General features: G+C 36.4%; 2 protein-coding genes and 1 long non-coding RNA gene across 6 annotated transcripts; 2 read left to right on the top strand and 1 right to left on the bottom strand.

Moving 5' to 3' along the window:
- Nucleotides 1–4,115: 4,115 nt before the first annotated feature.
- LOC117596203 (uncharacterized) lies at nt 4,116–7,261 on the bottom strand. The gene is made up of 3 exons (XR_004577376.2): nt 6,827–7,261; nt 4,667–4,733; nt 4,116–4,265 (listed from the first exon to the last, which is right to left on the bottom strand). It is a non-coding gene; the product is annotated as an uncharacterized LOC117596203 (long non-coding RNA).
- Nucleotides 7,262–7,850: 589 nt separating this feature from the next.
- On the top strand, nt 7,851–11,216 carry pxmp4 (peroxisomal membrane protein 4). Of its 4 annotated transcripts, XR_003403257.3 has the most exons (6): nt 7,851–8,038; nt 8,950–9,012; nt 9,333–9,531; nt 9,702–10,004; nt 10,508–10,580; nt 10,694–11,216. XR_003403257.3 is itself a non-coding variant. In XM_026922260.3 (5 exons), exons 1-4 carry the CDS (start codon nt 7,926–7,928, stop codon nt 9,957–9,959), a joined length of 633 nt encoding a protein of 210 aa, XP_026778061.2. In that variant the 5' UTR covers nt 7,851–7,925; the 3' UTR covers nt 9,960–10,004; nt 10,508–11,210. The 4 variants fall into 4 exon arrangements, 2 of the variants coding, with proteins under 2 accessions (XP_026778061.2, XP_026778054.2); XR_003403256.3 differs by having other exon boundaries at nt 9,702–10,580; nt 10,694–11,211; XM_026922260.3 differs by having other exon boundaries at nt 10,508–11,210.
- Nucleotides 11,217–14,108: 2,892 nt separating this feature from the next.
- On the top strand, nt 14,109–20,635 carry tgm5l (transglutaminase 5, like). The gene is made up of 15 exons (XM_026923663.3): nt 14,109–14,133; nt 14,382–14,558; nt 14,989–15,231; nt 15,424–15,542; nt 16,319–16,447; nt 16,539–16,716; nt 16,813–16,948; nt 17,093–17,196; nt 17,348–17,587; nt 17,718–17,750; nt 17,898–17,927; nt 18,094–18,303; nt 18,776–18,933; nt 19,244–19,380; nt 20,219–20,635. The coding sequence occupies exons 1-15, from the start codon at nt 14,127–14,129 to the stop codon at nt 20,370–20,372; spliced, it is 2,055 nt and encodes a 684-aa protein (XP_026779464.1). The 5' UTR covers nt 14,109–14,126; the 3' UTR covers nt 20,373–20,635.
- The last annotated feature ends 343 nt before the right edge of the window (nt 20,636–20,978 follow it).

Here is a 20,978-nt window from a genome sequence, read left to right as displayed (position 1 = left end):
TTGTGCTCCTTGAAACAATCACACTGTTGTTTTCCAGAGCAGCCTGTATTTCTCCTGAGGTTACTTGTGGGTTTTTCTTTGTATCCCGAACAATTCTTCTGGCTGAAATCTTTCTTGGTCTACCTGACCTTGGCTTGGTATCAAGAGATGCCGGAATTTTCCACTTCTTAATAAGTGATTGAACAGTACTGACTGGCATTTTCAAGGATTTGGATATCTTTTTATATCCTTTCCATCTTTATAAAGTTCCACTACTTTGTTACACAGGTATTTTGACAGTTCTTTTCTGCTCCCCATGGCTCAGTATCTAGCCTGCTCAGTCCATCCATGTGAGAGCTAACAAACTCATTGACTATTTATACACAGACACTAATTGCAATTTAAAAAGCCATAGGTGTGGGAAATTAACCTTTAATTGCCCTTTAAACCTGTGTGTGTCACCTTGTGTGTCTGTAACAAGGCCAAACATTCAAGGGTAATGTAAACTTTTGATCAGGGCCATTTGGGTGATTTCTGTTATAATTATGATTTAAAAAAGAGCCAAACAACTATGTGATAATAAATGGCTTCTTGTGATCACTATCCTTTTGCATGATCAGTCATATTTTCAAAATCAATGCAAAGGTTTCACAATTTCTGCCAGGGTATGCAAACTTTTGAGCACAACTGTAAAAATACACTAAACTTAAGCATAATTAGGGCCATAACAAAAAGGTTTCACATGCTGAAACAGTTGGGAACATGTCAGGAAGTGGACGCGTGAGCACAGTGAGGAGGATGGTGAAGAAGGTAAACAAAAAAGTGCACTATTTTAGAATTGCACTGTTTAGTTGATTCTTATGGTTGTCAAGTTTCAAACTCATTAGTTAAATGCAACTTTCATAACACAAAACATCTCACAAAATGCAGAACCTGAACTTCACCAAGCATCATTAGAACCACAATGGCCATTGTGTGCTGTAGTCTGATGAGACCAAATTTGAACTTTTTGATCATATACACCATCAGCATGTTTAGCAACAAAAGAGGACCTCATACAAGAAAAAAAACTGATACCGCTCATAAAATATCAGGTGCTTCAGGGGGATCAGACTTGGCCATTCTAAATAGAGCTTTCAACAAGATGATGAGCCAAAAATACTTCAAAATCAACAGAGCAATGGCTAAAGAAACACAAAATCAGTGTTATGTAATGACCACCGCAGTCTCTGGATTTGAACCCTACCGAGAACCTGTGGTCTAAATTGAAAAGGGACATCCACATGCTTAAATGTAAAAAGGAGTTTAAAATGTTCTGCAAGGAGGAGTGGACCAAGATTGCTCCACTAGTGTGTCCAAACTTGTTAGACAATTGTCTCAAAATATTAATCATAGGGGTGTCAGTAAAAGTGTTTTATAGAAAGAATTGCACTACTTCAAAAAAAAAAAAAAAAAAAAAAACTAAAAAAGTTTCAATAAAACTGCAGTGTCCCTGCAAGTTTGAGGTCAAACTATTAATATTATTGCGTGTCTTATTCTTTTTATATATTATTTGTGCTCATTTTCAAAAAGAATGCTAATAACTCTGGAGGACACTGTAATGTACATAATAAAGAGGCCACTGAGAATTTGTACTCTCTTGGTAATATCCTGATAAATATGGAAAATGGCAAGAGACTGTAGAAAGCTTGGGTTTATCTAACTTAGACCTGCCATCTGTCTCAATGCTGTGCCAGTTTCAACCCACAGACCTCACCATCCATTCATTTTCCATACCGCTTATCCTACACAGGGTCATGGGGGAGCCTGGAGCCTATCCCAGGGAACTCGGGGCACAAGGCAGGAGACACCCTGGACCCCGACAATTACAGCATAAGTTACATTGCAAGTAAGCTGTGATAAGCAACAACAGTTTTAAACTAAGTATTTAGTCTTGATTATGTCACAGCGAAAAGCAGGGTTCCACTGAATGTTGTAAAGTCATGATCACTATAAACTTGGAGCATCACACTGACTGCCCCATATTGCTCAGAGTGGGTAAACATCCCTGTTTACATCACTTTTTGCATAGACTATGTAGCAGGTAGGGTGTTGTTGTGGTGAATGTTGTAACAGGAGGGGGAGATTGGAGGAGGAATAGGAGGGTTAATTAGTGAGTGGGTTCACCTGGTGGTGCTAATTATGCTCTCTGTATAACCTATGCCCTTTCTCCCCTCTGTGTGAGTGTGCGCGTGTGTTAGTTAGAGAAAGCTATATTTATGTTTTATTATTTACAAGTCTCTGAGATCGGTTTAAACTACCAGTGGTGACCTATTTCCCTTTCCCTAAACATCCCTTTTAACTAACATATTGCTATTCTTCCTGGAGGACAGTCCCATTCCTTGCAGAACTCTGTGCAAAGAAAAAGATCGAGAAAATGTAGACACCCTTCACTGGAGCAGTGAAAACACCTGCAAGTAACAGCAAGGATTCTCAGAGTTATTTTGATCCACACTTTCAGCAAGTTTCTAACTTGGATTAGCTGATCAAATTCTCTGTAAAAAAAAAACAAAAACTAAAAAGATAGGCACTGTGATAAGTACACTCATTTTCTCTTAAGTTAATTAATACATAATTGCATTACAAGAAGTGCCCAGGAACCATTTCTGAACTATATGTACCATCAACAATCTCATACAAATGTGGCACCAAATGACAGCTGTGTCAAAAAAAAAAAAAAAAAGTAAATTTAAAGACCCTGTTTCTTTTTTTTTTTTAACATTTAATTCTTGTTTAGTCCTCTGAAAGTCTGTTTGCAAATTGCTTAACCCATGGCTTTTTATTACCTGATGTGAGCAGGTCAAAACAATCTGTCTCTTTGTGCTGGGGGTTTTTCCACATAACAATGAATGGCAAAGGGATTTTATATGTGTGCAACCTGATGTTCATACCCCAGGGAAACAGGACAGAATTAACAGCAATAAAGTTGCGGGGGACTGTAAGCAAATGAAAAATTATGTATGCTTTTTTCAATATCTATGGACCAGTAACTGAAACCCAAATTTAACAAACAAAAACACAAATAATCAATGAATGAATGAATGAATGAATGAGTTTTGTTCTCCATATCATAGTCTGGCAATTCCCTGTGACTATTAATATGAAATTCATTTAATAAATTTGGATGGCATTGTTGTTTATGTTGTTGTGAGGAGGTAAAATATAAAAGTAAATATTGGAAAACAAAGTAGCATTCCACAAGAAGTAAATCTTCACAACTGCATTATAGTTTATTAGTTTTATTCCTTTGTTAGAGCTGTTTTTAGTCAATGCCATAACAAATTGGGTTTTCTGTTAAAAAAAAATCTTTCAAAATCTCCCCAGCTATACTAGATGACTACAAAGTGACAACAATATCCACGCTGTTCAAGTAATGATTTTGCAAAAATGTATTACGATGACTTAATGATTATATTATCATAACAGACCTATTCACTGGCAGTTATTAAAACTATAATAAACAAAGCAAAATAGTTACTATTAACTATAAGTGTGTTAGTTATTACAGTGAAATCATATGCATGTTATAGTGAACTGAAGTGCTGATTCTTATCATAAGTTATAGATTTCCTCTTGTGTTGTACCCTGTGTGTTATGTTTGGTCATGCAGTTTTAGAGAGCAAACGAAGAAATCACACTTAAGAAGTCTACATGTTACTCATGTACATGAGTATCATGATCAGTTAAGATAAGCGAGTAGTCAATTTCTACTCTCAGAACATGTTTTAATAACTAAAACTCCTAGGTACATCTCAATAACCTACATCAAAGGCAGTGTCACCTCATTTTAGACCTCATCAACCTCCAGCAATTTTACAGTTTAGTTCCATTTTAAATTAAAATACACAAACTAGACAACAGGATGAGCTTGGGGTCTCATTGGACTGGATGCTGTCATGCAAAGTGACATGATACAAGCAGTGGAGGTTAACGGTCTTGCTCAAGTACTCAACGCTGTCAGTGATGGGATTTAAACTCGCAACAATCTGGGCAGTATCCCAAAGCCTTAGCCAGTAAGTCACCATTGCTATATTTACATTTTGATGATTTTGTCTGTAGGGTGGCGCCGAGGGTAGCGTTATCACCTCACAGCTCCCGGGTCCCCACAGCTAGGGTTACTGCCTGTGGAGAGTTTTGCATACTCTCCCCTTGTCCATGTGGATTTCCTCTTTGCTGTCTAGTTTCGTTCCACCTCCCACCTTCCTGCGACAGGCTCCAGATTCACCCTCACCAGGAAAAAGGTGTCACTGGAGATAAATAAATAAACATTTTGGCCATATTCTGTCCATTTTCAGTTAAACCGAGGATAAGATAATTGAGATTATGATAACTGTGATAAAAAAGTGATTTTTCTTGCAAGTAAGACAAATACTTTCCATTCATAAATGTTTAACCTACACTTATCATTTTAAAATGTAACATATATTCTAATTCCATTTTCCAGGAAATGTACACACCCACTGTTCAGCACAAAATGGATTTCAGACAGCTTTACATGAACTTCTTAGCCAGTCTGTCTTTATGAAATTTCATATTAATACTAGTGATGAGGCAGATTTGTAGATCAGCCAGCAGTGTGTGACGTAGGTGCCCAACATAGCACAAATTGCTCATGCAGAAATTGCACAATATAGAATGATTTACTTACAGATTTGAATCTTTATGAAATGTAGTCCTTTCTCCAGCTTTGACACAGGACCTCGGACAGAAGTACCCTGAACCCACAGATCATAAATATCCATTAAAACACTAAAAACTTTTTGAGGCAGTGAGAGGCTCCTGGTGGTTTGGGAGGTTTTTGCAGATCAAAAATCTTCTGAATGATCATATGAATCACCTGGAATTCAACATTCCTGGATTTAATGGGTATTTATGATCCTGCAGATCATGAATACATCCATTAAAATCACTAAATAACTTTTTGAGGCAGTGGGAGACTCCTGGTGGTTTGGATGGTTATTGCAGATGTGTGATGATTGGTGGTCCTGAATTGTTACTATAATGTGTATTGTTTTATATTAATATATTTGAGTATGTTACATGACATTTCACCTAAAGTTGGATTTTTACACTCATTCATTTATTATAGGCAGCACATCTGATTTAGTAGTTTTTCCAGGAGTGCTGAATTTCAGGTAATTCATATGATCATTCAGATTTATGCCTGAGAGAAATATAAGATGCTTGGCACATATGAAATCATGCAATGCGGGACTGTACAGTATGTATATTATGGCAATAATAATATTATGGCATTTGCTCATATTTCTCCTTTCAACTTTTCTACATTCATCCAGAACGTTTTCATTTTTCCAATTCTGGTTATGGCCTTTCTTATTTACTCCAGAGCAAAGTGAGGCTTTACTGAGCAAACGCAAAACATTTAAACTGCGCAATTGTACATAGTATTTGAATTATGGGCTCGTTGCATTTCCATCCATCCATTTTCCATCCATCCATCCTACACAGGGTTACGGGGGGAAACAAATAGGTAAAGGAACTTAGTACGAGATAGCTTTTCCATTCAATTTCTTTAAATGTTTAAGCCTTGTGGCCCTTGATGGGCTGCATCAGGTGTGGAAGAAAAAAAACATCCCAGAAGATATTTTTAGAAAAATTTGTACTCCCAAACACGTGTTAGTCTGAATTTTACATCAAACATTTTAATCATTATCATGAGTTTACTTTTGTGTACAAAAAGACTATATAAGTGAATTACTTCGGTTTCTAGCTTTTCCCCAAACATTTCACTGCAGCAAAAGTAAACAAGCAAATGGTGGCACAGGAGGTCTCAGGAGTGCATTTGCTTAATTCTTGCTAATGTTCTGACCAATTATTTTTTGTTAAGACCACTAAAAGATTAATATTTGCAATTTTGGCCTTGGGTCATTTTTTTGCCCAGGAGTGTACAATGCCAGTACAGATACAATGATGTTGTGATAGCTACCATAAACCATATTTTAATGGTTTATTTTAAAATAGAATAGAATCAAAGAATTCTCAGTTTAAAAGTTAAAAGACAAAAGTTAAAATGATAGAGAACAATAATCAGTCATTACAATGGGGGAAAAAAAATCACAGAGATTACATAAAGAAGAAATTTTGAGAGGACCCCAACTCCAGACACCAGATAGTGGGATTATATGTATTACAGTAGACAATCATACAGACAAAACACAAACAGCATTAAATGTGCTGAAAGGACATTTATGAATCATATTACGGACTGGAATCCTGGAATAAGCATAAGACAGTCTTTATGATTACAGCACCAGTTCATAAAGGAGTTACAGGGGCCGAAGGCTCCAAGAAAAAGAAGGAGAAGGTCAGTAACAGAGCATCAAAGTCAATTAGGCAGGTATATAGGGGCTGAAGAGTCACATTAGAAGAAGTGTATTACGATTTGGCACACACAGCTCAACACACAGATAAAATAGATTATTAAGTATGAAAGGCTCATATGATGGCTAAAAAGCATGAATACTGTGATCTTAGTTAATTGAGAGAAGAGAGTCAGACAGTTCAATATACTGATTTATACCATACTATATTTTTTACATACATATTCTAGGTTTGAAAAACTGTAGCAGACATTTCATATTAAACCACCTCTAAATAGAACAGACCATAAAAAGAGTCTTGTTTTCCTTTTTTCTCTTGCCAGGATGTGGGCCTCAGATTGCTCATTAGGGACCCACACCCAGATTTCTGTAAAGCTGCTGACAATGTCTGTTTTTTTTAAAAAAAGGTGCTATACAAATAAAATCGAAATGAAATGAATTCAGTTTATTTTGCTCTGAGTGCCTACCTACAAATTGTCCTTGTCATGCACATTTATCAATGTCCTGTGTTAATCCTGACAGTCTGTAATTCATGTAGCTATTGGACGTCTTCCAGGTAATGTGACTAGCTCAGCTGCATCGTCGGCAGCTATTACAGTCCTGGGCTTGGCACCAGACTCAGATGAAAAGGCAGCTGGGGATGATGTTTTCCCAACCTAATCAAAAAACTTAATTGTCCTTCAGATTCATTGCTGAGAAAAATATCGGGCAGTTACTCAGCACTAGACTATGAAGGCAGGTACAACAATATAGTACCACGCCTGAGATAACATAACTAGCTTGCTAGCTCAGCGGTACTTTAAAAGTTAAAGAGAAACAAAAATACACTCAAAGGAAAAGAAGAGCAGAACAAGTCCACATACGAAATCAGGCCAGTGCTCCCTAGTTCTCAAGTGGAATAATGCTTGTTCTGTAGCACTGAACTATATATATATATATAGTTATATATATATATATATATATATATATATATATATATATATATATATATATATATATATATATATACAGTTTGTGTAGAGTTTCACATTTTCTCCTCCTGTGCATGTGAGTTTCCTGCCACCTCCCAAAACACACAGTGAGTTAAATTTGCTACTCTAAATTTCTCCTAGATCCGCCTGTAGTGACCAGGACAAAGCGAATGAATTAAACCTCTTTACCGGGAAAGGAAGATTTTTTTTAAAAAACAATATTATTGATCATGGGGAGGATATAAGGGAAAGTAATTTTAAGAAAAGTATGATTCGTTTGTTATTATATAGTTGTTTTTTTAATTGCTGATATGCAGTTTCTATTAAAATTTGTGTATTTCTTCTTTTGACAAAGTTTCCATCAAATTAGGCAATTTATACAAATATATTTGTGTCTTTTAAATATTTATGTCAATATTAGTACCGCACTTGGTCTTAGCCGTGCACACTGGATCATAATGTTCATGCGTTACTGGTTTCACTCATATTTGCATAAATGCGGAACCTTTTTTTGCCAACCCTTGTTTCTGATCGACTGGCACGCGCTGTGCACGCGTGACTTTGTCACAGCATTAAGAAACCCTATTACTCAGATATGGCAGGGGTCGATGTTTTGAAAACCCTGCTCTATACAATCAACACCTTCCTCCAGCAGGAAAAATACAAAGCCGCTCTTGCTGTGCTTAAAGGATTCAGGAATGGCGCCGTGTGAGTGTCTTCTGTTCCTCGGAAGAGTTTGGTTCTACATAGTGGTTGTTTTGTTATATTTACATCTTGCACACAAGTTCGCTAGCACTTTTAACAGCTTTATAACTTGTTTGCGTAATCCTTGATAAATTGTAGTGTCGGTTGATAATTAAAAAAAAAGAGAACCGGCTTTCTCCTGTAGTAACTTGCACAGCCTCTGTGCTAATTCAGTGAACCGGCAAATGGGGCACAGGTCACTAACTAGAACCCATTCATTTCAGTTTGAATGAGACAGTGCGCATGTGTCAGTACATTATCACTGGCTGTGTTCGAAACCACATACTGCTGTAGTGCACAACCCATCACTCTACTGTGTACAATACTACTCCTTCTGGTTGGCCACTAAATTCTGCCTAATATGAGGTCCAGTATGGACCACAATGGAAGTAAGGGTTCTTCACTTTCTTGTGCTATCCGGGTATTTTAATGTGCAATCTATATTATTGTTTGTAGGTTATAAACTCAAATGCAGTATGTGATTATTTTTTGGCATACTGCACAGTAGGGATGGGTGATACCACTGTTTTTCTTTTCGATCCAGTGCTAAATAATGGCAAGCCTATTATTTTGGTAGTGATGAAAGGTCTTCTGCTCTTGGGTGGGGTTTAATATGAGTGTTTCACAGAAATGCAGTATAAGTTAATATTCTGTCTGCCAGATAATTAGTACTAATGTGATCTACCAGCACCTGGCTCTGTCCAAAAAAGCATTGTACTATGTTGAGAGGTTTTCTAAAATAGGTGGAGTACTATATTGTTTTGGATCTAGTCTTAATGACTAGATGTGTATGTGTGTGTGTGTGTGTGTGTGTGTGTGTGTGTGTGTATATTAATGTTATGATTGTCATTAATCTATGGCAAACCTTATTACAGGTATGGTGCCAAGATCCGGGCTCCACATGCACTGGTGATGACCTTTCTTTTTCGAAGTGGCAGGTAAAGCAGGTTACTATACATGTTTAGTGTCTAATTTAATGTGAGTTAAATTAGCCTCATGAGTGAAATTATTTGCAGTGATATTTTTGCACAGCTTGTAATTTCCTTATCTAAGTTCCTTATGTAGCAAAACTCCACCAACATTTCAGAGGAAAAAAAACTCAAGAAAGTTATTTAGCAAATAGTTTTTTACTATTAAGTCTAGACCAGTACTGCTAGAGTTTATAATGTTATTCACTGAACATATATTCTTAAAGACTTTTTAAGAATATGTGTAAATGTTTATAGTTCCTTTTTTGTATTCTGTCTTTGCATTCTAGCCTTCAATCCAAGCTGAAAGCTATAGCCCAAGCCACATATACACACTCAAGGAACCTAGCCTTCTTTGTATTTTCATATAAAGGACTGTTGGCACTTCAGAAGTACATTCAGGGAAAGAGTCTTCAGTCTCACTCGTTCTTGGCTGCTTGTCTTGGAGGTTGGCTGGTATTTGGGGACAATAACAATATCAACAGCCAGGTAAGTTATGTACTTTGCATATCAATAGATGTGCATATTTTATGTGAAAGGAATCTAGCCATTTGTTTAAAGCAAGAATTTTTTTCCCCTTGACTGATTTGTATATAGGTACTTTATATGGTCTCATAAATGCATCTGACACAGTGCTATCATTATTTTCTATTCCTTAGATAAATATGTACTTGCTATCTAGAATTCTGTTTGCCTTGTGTCGCCTGGCTGTGGAAAAGGGCTACATCCCCAAGCCCAAAAGAGACCCCTTCCCACTGTTTGCCACACTGGTGTGGGGCATCGTCCTCTGGCTATTTGAGTACCATCCTCACACACTGCAGCCCTCACTTCAGTCCTCTATGACCTACCTCTACCACAACAGCAACACATGGCACGACCTGTCTGATTTTCTCATATACAACACACCACGGATTTAAGCTTCTTGAGCATTCTTTTCTATTAAACCACAACTAGTGATGATGGTGAGAAAATTGTCAATCACAAGTTACATAATTTCCTCAGTGTAATCCTAATTTTAAATGAACATATGATAACCTCTGATTTTGTACTTTTTTGCACATTTGTAAATTAGTGTTCAAAAAGAGAACTATTTCATAATCGGCAAAATGAATAACAAAACACAATTTGAACACTTAATTGTTTGTTAAATTAGTTATTTTTTAACCTTTTATTGCTCTTTGATGTAGGGCAATGTACTAGGTCCTATTTGAACTTTAACTTTATATATTTTGCAACAGTGACTGCAAGCAAACAGTTTCTAAACTTATCAGTTAGTCCTTGACACTGTCCGATCACTCATGCGTAATTATTTTTAGTTTATGACCTTTATGGGTGTCAAAGTATTAACTTATTTCAGTCCTTGCTGTAGCAGCTCAGTAATGTGGACCAACTTAATCGTTTATGCTGACATGCTCTGACATTTTCATTTTTTTCCTTTGCTTTTTGGGACTTCTGTGTGATGCAGTGAGATGTAGTCTCTATTTCCTGGATATTCAACTAAATTTTTTGGAGGTCCACCTAATTCTTTGCTTAAAAAGGTACTGATGTGCAGTAAACACAAATAATGAAATTTAATGTTAAACCATTAATGAGTAGTTAATTACTATAAATAAGACACATTAATCTGAACTGGATATGTTTTGTTTCATAGTAGTGCATCACATGACCACATTTGAGTAGCACCAAGGACACGGAGGAGATGAACTTGAAGCAGAGAATAAACACACACTTCTCTGTCCAATTGTCTTTAAATGTTCTGCTTTTGTTGTTGACTTTTTTAAACAAGCAATGTCCTTATTTCACTAATCAATACAGAGATAGCCAAATGAAATAATAATAAAAAAAATCTTTTAAAAATAAAAAAAAGTCTGTGAAAACTTTTTCATGATCCTTTCACTGCCTTTAGCTGTTTGTAGATTTATTTTTTGCATATTTTACAGGACTCATCCAAATAGTGTGTTTGCCAAGAGCTTTTTACAAAAATATCAAGGCCATGACGCCTGATAACAACTGAGCATAAGAGGCTTATGTGCTGGTCACACCAGACAAAGAATAAAAGTGGAACGACCAGATCTTTAGTTATCTGAAATCAGATTTAAATTCAATTTAATCAGATTTAAATTGAGAAATGTGTACAAATGCACTAATGACTTATGCACAGGCACGTACAGTAAGTTTTGTTTGCTCACACATTTCTGTGCCTTAGTTACAATGTGCCACTAGAGGTCACTGGAGACTTGGGAAATGATACTACTCGTGTGTGTGTGTGTGTGTGTGTGTGTGTGTGTGTGTGTGTGTGTATACATGTATTGGCCAAACAGGAAATAATTATAATAATTATATGATACATGAATATATATTTATAAATCCTGAATATATAAATGCAAATCTGAATTTATAGTTATATATCTGAATATATAGTTATAAACCCTGATTATATATTCATAGATTTTATCAGGCATATTAATAGACAAGGTCTTAATTTTTCAATATTTGACTAAACCAATAAACATGCTTGTTGTAATCGATTTTTGTTTTTGTCTCAATAAAATCATTATTCGTCAACAGATTGTTGACAATTTCTCTCTCAGTCATGCTGAATTCTGCAGAAAAGCATTAACACTATTAACGGACAGTTTTATTTTTATTATATAAAAATAATTATATAATAGTACAATATTTGCATTGATAAATGTATACAGGATGTATAGGCCTACTGATTTCATAAAAAAATTCAATAAGAACATCTGTCTATTGACATGCCTGATCATAAAGATATATTTATACTGAGATGTAGACAATATATATTCAGATTTGCATTTATGTATTCACGATTTACATTTATATATTCAGAGTTAGAACTATATATTCATATTTCATATAATTATTTGCAATAAGTATTGGAGTGGCAAGACCATACACTGAAGACATTTGGGTTTGAAATCAAAAGCTGAATATGAGATGATAGATCAGAATTTCAGCTTTCATTTCCTGATATTTGCCTCATGATGCGTTAAACAACTTAAAAAATGGCACCTTTTGTTTGAACCAACCCATTTTTCAATTTATTCCAAAATTTTGGAACATGTGGAACTTGTTGCCCAGGTGTGCCCTGCTAGATTGATTGTTTAAACAATTAATATTTCAAAATGTCAAAGGTGTTCAGTGGGGTTGAGGTCAGCGCTTTGTGCAGGCTACTCGAGTTCCTCCACATCAATTTTGGCAAACCATGTCTTCATGGACCTTGCTTTGTGCACATGGGCATTGTCATGCTGGACCAGGTTCCAGTAAAGGGGGAAAATTAATTCTACAGCATACAAAGACATTCAATACAATTGTGACAATTCTGGCAACAGTTTGGGGAAGGTCAGCTGTCCACATACAATACTTCTGGCTATATAATGTAGTTCTAAAATTGTGCAAGAAAACACAGAACTGCAAATGCATTTTAAATCTACTGTAAATAGGGTAAAGAATGTATGAAAAAAACACGGTGTGGTAGAAAAAAAACATGGTTTTCAAACAATGTGTAATGATCTTGGCAGTGTGCCGCTCAACTTTTTGATTTGGGCTTGTACCATTGGCGTGGTAGTCAATAAATACCGTTCAGGGAGTGATAGTGAGAAAAAGGTAATGTAAACAGAAGTGACACAACTAGAGAACAGGGCTCAGGTGTGCCACTTGAGTCATTACTCCTGTAGCTCGTACCCAAACAGCTCCTTCCAAGTGCACACCCATGCCCTCGCCTGTACTCCATGGTAATGCTGTGGTTGCTATGGTTACCATGGTTACTGTCATGTAAAGGTGGCTGCAAAAAAAAAAAAAAAGCAGGTATAAGATATAATTTGATATTTTATTCCTTTATATTCATGTTCTGTTAAGATTCTCTTTCATTTCTTTGTTGTACTTACATTTTTATTTTATTTAATTAGATTATAGATTTTTATGAATGAAAATTGCTTTAGTTAGCACAGTTTTATTGGATTCTATTTTTAGAACTATTTTTAGCTTTTTTTTTGGCATTTTCAAATTTATTTTAAGATGTATATATATGGCAATGAAAGCTAAAAAAAAGTACAGTAAAATAACAGTAGTGATTTTTACAGGAATATACTGTTATCAATAAGTAGTGCTGTAAAAATGCAGTACAACATGTCCATTTTGGTAAACAAAAATATACAGTAAAAATGCTGTAGCTATTAATTAGTAAGTACCTGGCAACTCTACCTGACAACTGTAATTAAACACGGTGAAGTAATGTGTAATGATTAATATATGATGGCCTCCAAAATAAAAAGGGGAGATCTACAAAATAACATTTTGAAATAAAAAAAAAAATCATTTTAATTGCTAGTCAGTTTAAAGGTTTTGGAAGCAAATGTACATTTTCTGATGCTTACATCTTCTTCCATCCCATTTTTACTCATTATAAGCCACACCTGTGGAAATGTGTGGTCATGTCACGTCAATCAGGCCTGAACCAGTGCCAATGAAACTTAGGCAGGTCCACACTCAGCAACCTCACCCAAGTGTTGGCTGATTGCTGCTTATAGATTTTTTTTTTGTCATGTACACTTGCCTGTCCATGGTTGGGGCATGTCACCTCAGATTGTGTATTTGGGTGTGTTGGGTTATGCTTTTGTAAGTGAAACCATGGATGAATGAACAGGATTTAAAAAAAATAATAATAATTAAACTAAACACCAAATTCAGGACAGGAGGAAAAATGGGAAAATTTATCACTCACATATTTAATTGCTTATATAAACCATATTTTTGTGTAAACAGATTCTACAAACTGGATAAAATCAAATCTAATGATATTTGATAATTGCAACGTGCTATGATATCAAATTAGTTCTGAATAATATAAGCAATTTTATATCCGGATGATAGCTTCAGCAAGACGCACACAATGTGTGACTTCAGCACTGGGGAGGGTGTCACTACACGTCTGTACTCTGTAGTTGCATAAGACATTCTTTGGAAATTTTTGCCTAGAAAGGAGTGGCACAATGCTGGTGATATAAAGCAAAGATGTGTTTACAAAAAGCAGTGTTAAACACCAAACACAGCACAGACTCATGGAGGGTGAGCTTCTACAATTCTGTCATGTATATGTGTTTTGCTTTTGATTAGCTCATGATGCGTGATACGTTCATATAATAGATACTAGATAATATTTATACTCCTAGATTAAGCATAAACAGATTATCTTTTTTTTTTTTTTTTGCAACGTTTTGCTAAGGTCTAACTGATTTCCAGCTTTACATTTTAAGTCTTTTTAAAATCATATTCTTGTATCAGTTTGTTACTGTTCTGTATATTTGTGTGTGCAGGTTTGAAACTTATGTATGCTAGCCTGGAGGAAGCTCAGAACCATGTGTGGCACAAGACAGAAGGGCTAAACTCCACTTCTCTGGTAGTGAGAAGGGGACAGCCCTTTAGACTCACACTGAGCTTCAATAGACCTTATATGTCAAGCAAAGATGACCTCATGCTCAGGATAGAACTAGGTATGAATCCCCATTTTTGGCTGTATAAGGGACTTTTTTTTTTACAATGCATGTTAAATTTATCTTTCAGAATTATCTTTATTTTTGTCTCACTATGTCTTTCATCTTGCCATTCATACACTTTTTATTTTGACAGATAAAAAAACTCTTATAATTTTGTCAAATTACATTTGGCCAGGGAAGGTACAGGATTCAAAATATTGACTGATTGATTGAAACACCTAGATGACAGTACTAACAAAGTGAAAAGCAAGTTTAATCATTCAGAGATAACAACATTTATCACAGCAATTTAGGAGCATCTGTTACTTTCTAAATAAAATACACAGTTTCAGACATATGAAAAAAGTGGTCTTCCTCAAACAGCTACCCTACTGTACACAATTTTCTCAATCTATAACCTTCTCCCTCTTTTCATTCTTCCCTGCAGATCGCCTTTACTGTGACATTCCCATCACATCCTCAAAAGCCACATCTCAATCCCAGTGGTCTGCCTACTTTCTGCAGGGCATGCTGGACCCCAGTGCCCCTCACAAGGCTTCTGTGTGTGTGTACAGTCCGCCCACTGCTATCGTGGGAGTGTATCATCTCCATCTGTTGTTCATGTCTCGCTATGGCTCTTCCAGCCGCAGGATTGGACAATTGACCCTGCTGTGTAATCCATGGTGCACAGGTGAGTCTGGATTTTCCTGAATTTGCAAACATTTCATCTAACACATGTGAGGTTACACTATACAGTACACTTAACCATACTGCTATTACACAATAACACTGTTCTGTCTCATTTATCCAAAGTTTATATGAGTAGGAAAGATGCCACAAGATACTGAAGTTGTGTTGTGTTGTGTGTGTCTGTACTTTTTAGCTGACTCTGTCTACTTGCCTGAAGAAAATCAGAGGGAAGAGTATGTGAGGAATGACTTTGGCCTGCTGTACCAGGGCACAGCCAAAAACATCAGCTTTAGGCCATGGGGCTTTGATCAGGTGAGAGCAGCTTCAGCATGTTACTTTGAGGAATGGTAGAGGATAAGTTTGACCTTTGGTGTTTTTCAAATGTAAGACCAGTTTTCAAATGAAAACCTTCACACTGATATTGATTGATCATACTAGCAGAAAATTTAATTGTGTACCCAGATTACAATTTACTATATATGTGTGGCTACAACTGAAAACCCTTCGCATTTTCAAAGTTTGACACTGTATACTATATATAGTTCTTAAAACTACAGAATACCTGATGTCTTAATCACAAACAGTGTTCTAGCATTTTAAAATCTGGTTACCCCAAAAGTGAAAACGGAGAAAAACACTGAGAAATGCCCTGCCTATCTCTACATTTATAACCTAATCTATTTATGTAAAACATAACATTATTTTTTGTCTTTTAATTGGGTCAAATAAACATATTAAAACTTTGTCCGCTGTCATCTGTGCATCTGAGTGTGTAAGCTATTCTCTGTTTTGATGATTATGATGAGGTGAGAGCCCAGCACATCGCAGACATTTTGACAGCCAGTGTCTGATCACTAACGAAACTGATTACATTTATGTCCACTTCACTATGGCACAGAACTATCCAAAAAGTTGATCAATGCCTGACATTCACTATAAAGAAGAAAATAGCTAGCAAAGTTTTAGACAGCCTCTTTTAGGTGCGTATGGTAAATTCCTTTCTCAACATGATCTTTGGAGGCAGTCAGCCAAGGTCAGGTTGCTGTGGGTGGAGGTGCACTAGACTAACTTATTATGTATGTTTTCAGTATGAGAGTGGTATCTTGGAGATCTGTATGATGATGCTGCAGGTGAGCAATGAACACAAGAAAAACTGGAAGAGTGATTATGCTAATCGCTCTGACCCTGTTTACATCAGCAGAGTTGTCTCAGCTATGGTGAGCAACCTCTCCCTGTCCTCTCCTTCCTCTCTCCTGTGTCTGTTTCAGTACTTTTTTCTGTGTACTGATAGTGGTTTTTTTTGAGCAGATAAATAGTAATGATGACTGCGGTGTGCTGCAAGGGAATTGGTCGGAGGATTACAGAAGTGGTGTCAACCCGTCAGAGTGGACAGGCAGTGGAAGCATTCTGAAACAGTGGGCCAAATCTGGCTTCAGCCCTGTGAAATATGGACAGTGCTGGGTTTTTGCTGCTGTCATGTGCACAGGTACTGAATAATATAAGCCTTCACTGCTGATGAGAAAGATATCAAATGTCTGCTTTTTGGGGAAAAATGCATCCTTACAAGCTGTGTCTTCATTAGTAATGAGAGTCCTGGGAATCCCGACTCGTGTGGTCACCAACTATAACTCGGCTCATGACACTAATGGGAACCTGGTGATTGAGGAGTATTACACTGAGAAAGGGGAAAAGCTGCCTCATAATCGTGACAGCATCTGGTGAGTTGTGTGTTAGTGTTGCCAGTGCTGATTACACTACTTACCTTTCATGGTCAGTTACTATACAGCGTTACTATTATTATTTCATTAATTATGATAGGCACAAAAATTTGGCACATAAGCCCTGTTATATTTTCCTTGCAGGAACTTTCACGTGTGGGTGGAGTGCTGGATGAAGAGAGGAGATCTAAGAGCAGGATTTGATGGCTGGCAGGTGGTTGACCCCACTCCACAGGAGAGAAGCAGAGGTCAGTCTTGTTTCCTTAGCTGAAGCATATCATGAATCTCTGGAATCAGTTAAAGTTATTAGTAGATATTAGTAGTACATATGGGTATAGTAATATAATTGTGACAGTACTTAATGCTGAATTACCCATCCCATGTCCCTTCCCATTATAGGAGTATACAGGTGTGGTCCTGCCCCAGTAAAAGCCATTCGGGAGCGTCAGATCGACATGGCCTATGATGTCCCATTCATCTATGCTGAAGTTAATGCTGATGTGTGTGTGTACATTGTGCGCCAAGCACAAGTATTGAACTACGCCACTGAGACAGACAGAGTTGGTGTTCTCATATGCACCAAGAGCCTGGGATCCAACCAACCACAGGATATCACTTCTACCTACAAACACAAAAAAGGTGAAATAGGAGGGCGAGCAACAGACTGAGAGAGAGATAGAGGGATATATTTTTAATTGTTGTTTTTTTGTGTTTGTTTTTTAAATGTGTTTCTAAATTGCTTTAAATCTTTTTCCTCCCAACAATGCAGCTCTACAGCCATCTGTCAGATCAACAAGTCCAAGTAAGTCTTTTCAGTCTGTACTGCATTGCTAGGTACAGCCTATCCTGCTGTGTAATATTAACTTTTGATATTTTATTTTATAGTAATGAGAATATATATCTTAATAGTAAACAGGCCTTATTAAGTATTGAATATTTTTGCTTACAGTGCCAGGACCACGTCTAGCCAACAACCATGGTAACTTCTTTCATTTCCTACTGTTATTTCTACTATATTGTTAATGAAAAATAACTGTTATTTTTTTAAATTACTTTTTCATCACTGTTATTGTTAATTGCTGTTTTTGAGATAAGACTGATAAAACATTGTCTGTTTTTTTTTTTTTTTGTATCCTTGTGCATAGGATCAGCAAAAGGTCTTTCTGTACGTCTGAGCCTCATTAAAGCACCTGTTGTTGGAGAAAATATCTCCTTCTCAGTCACTGTGACTAATCATGGCAGTGTTGTGAAGACAGTGAGAGAATACGTCAATGCTCAGGCAAAGAGCTATGACCACAGTCCATCTGATACCTTCTGGGAGGCCGATAAGATCATCCAGCTTGCTCCTAATGGAAGTATGTATTAGAGCAAGTGTGTAGAATTTATTTTTACCTGAAGTGATTTTGAAAAATCAGATTAAGCCTAAATCTAAATTTAGTGAAAGGTTTAATCTATCCATGTTGGAAAAGACTACTTCAATGGGTAACAATAGATCTACAGTCATTTATTTAGTATAAACCAGACTGTCTGTGATGTGTTGATAAAGAGCAAAAGTATTTTACCAAACCCATACTAACCTTTTGTCTTTGTGTGAAAAGAAACATGTCAGTGGCTTATCATTCATCACCAACCCTTCCTCTCTGGCTATGTAATGCATTCATTTCAAGATTATTTTGCAATAGAGCAGTATTATGTAGGAAATTTGATGAAATTGTTTTATCAATCAAATTTCTATGGTATATTCATGTTCATAAATAATAATTAAACCAGAACATTATCATGTCATCTGTAGTCTAATATATATTTTTTCTCTTGCTCTTTACTCAGGTAAAGTGCTACAGCACCAGATCTCATACAGTCAGTATTCAGCACTGGGGAATGAGCAGCTAGTCAATTTGGCAGTGGTCGTAATGGATGTGGCCACTCAGGAGAGAGTCCTGGCTTCTGAAGAGTTTAACATCACCAGCCCAATCATCCACATAAAGGTATGAGATCCAGGCTAAACACATGTTAGAAGAAGAAGAGGTCTTTACTTTGTGTACCTTTTTAATTACACATTTATATACACATCTACGTACATAGTGTACATTATCAAGAAACACTGCACAGAGCTGATATAGTCAAAAAGGGAGAATTATGAATTAAAAAACTGTCAGTGGTATAATTATAATCTACTTTATCAAGCATTGGGAATTAATGTTAAAGTTTAGGTTAAATGTTTAATGGAAATGTTTACTTATAAACTTGTAGAAATTTGTCTGACCTTGTATCAATATCACTGTTTGTTTTGTCCAGGTTGCTGATGAGGATTCTATCATTGCCCGCCGACACCAGGTTGCTATGGTGACATTCACCAATCCGTTCCCTGTGGCAGTGAGAGGCACGTTGACTGTAGCAGGTTCAGGCCTGCTGGAGGACAAAGTGCTCATCAAGTATGTGAAAAGCTTTTCAGTTCAGTTGCAGTTCAGTCAATCTAACCTCATTCCTTCCTGCACTGATTGCAACCTGGCTTCCTGAAAGTGCTGCAATAATGAGAACATCTCTAATCATCTCCTTTCTTTGGAATAAAGGGGTGAAAGTACTTGTAATGCCACTATCTTACTGTAAATATTGTCCAAGTATACTTTCGAAAAGTTAAACCTCAATCTTATCAGAGCCAGTTAAGTTCACTGGAATAGAATCTAATGTGTGATTCAGTGCGGTGCCATTAATGAGTGTGCACATTCTTTCCTGAAGGGTCATACAGCGGAGAGAAAGAGCAACAAAAAAGCACTGTTGCATCTGTTAAAGTGTCATGACGTCAGCTTCCACCCACTAAATAATTAAATAGTTCATGCCTAAACTGGGTGCGGTGACAACTTGGCAGATGAGAAACTTCAGTATCGTCAGAATTAAGCAACTCTTTACCTTCACTAGCATGAGACACACAAAGAAACTGTATGTAAAATATGTATGTAATGTAGACATGCAGATCGAATAGGATGTATATACTGAACAATGTTCAGGTATTGAGTGTACGTACAGTACGTACACAGAATCATCTTAAAGAGAGCATGAATGTTGCTTTCAAACTAAATGTAATAGTAGCCAGTAAGCTTTATACCTTGTATATTCGATCTGTGTATATGATCTCTGCAACTTACCTGTTTATTATTTTTCTTCCAATATATCTACAATATTACCAAATTGTAAAAATTATATTACTGACATTGAGTGTATAGTAAGTCCGCTGTGCTCATTTCTAAGCTGCCTTCTTCTTCCCTGCTACAGTGTTGCACTTCTGCAGCCCAGAGAGACCATGAACACTGTGGTACGCTTTACACCAAAGATGGCAGGAGTGAAGATGCTGCACGCAAGACTGAGCCTGGATATCAACCGCATTGTTATCCGTGGCTTCAGAACCATTACAGTCCGACCAGCATGAAAAGGGAAATCAGAACCAAGTACCAGAGCCACTGATTGTAAGATGTTTATCTGTTTGAATAGTAACTATACTTGAAGAAACTAATATGAAACTCTGTAACTATGTGAAATTGTATTATTTATTTATTTATTGCAGTGTTTTTCTAACTATACTCACTGTGCTGATAACAAAGTGATGTAAGTTTATCTATGGCCAGCATTTTCAAATATTTAAGTAATGTATCAAATATTATATATATAATGTATAATGTATAAATATTTTGTAGAGACTTGTCATTTTATATATATATATATATATATATATATATATATATATATATATATATATATATATATATATATATACACTATATTACTAAAAGTATTCGGTCACCTGCCTTGACTCACATATGAACTTAAGTGCCATCCCATTCCTAACCCATAGGGTTCAATATGATGTCGGTCCACCTTTTGCAGCTATTACAGCTTCAACTCTTCTGGGAAGGCTGTCCACAAGGTTGAGGAGTGTGTTTATAGGAATTTTTGACCATTCTTCCAAAAGCGCATTGGTGAGGTCACACACTGATGTTGGTCGAGAAGGCCTGGCTCTCAGTCTCCGCTCTAATTC

This window comes from Pangasianodon hypophthalmus, chromosome 2, assembly GCF_027358585.1.
Source record: "Pangasianodon hypophthalmus isolate fPanHyp1 chromosome 2, fPanHyp1.pri, whole genome shotgun sequence".
Classification (NCBI taxonomy): domain Eukaryota; kingdom Metazoa; phylum Chordata; class Actinopteri; order Siluriformes; family Pangasiidae; genus Pangasianodon; species Pangasianodon hypophthalmus.
The sequence above is the reverse complement of the archived record's forward strand: the minus strand, read 5'-3'. Positions and strand labels throughout refer to the sequence as shown.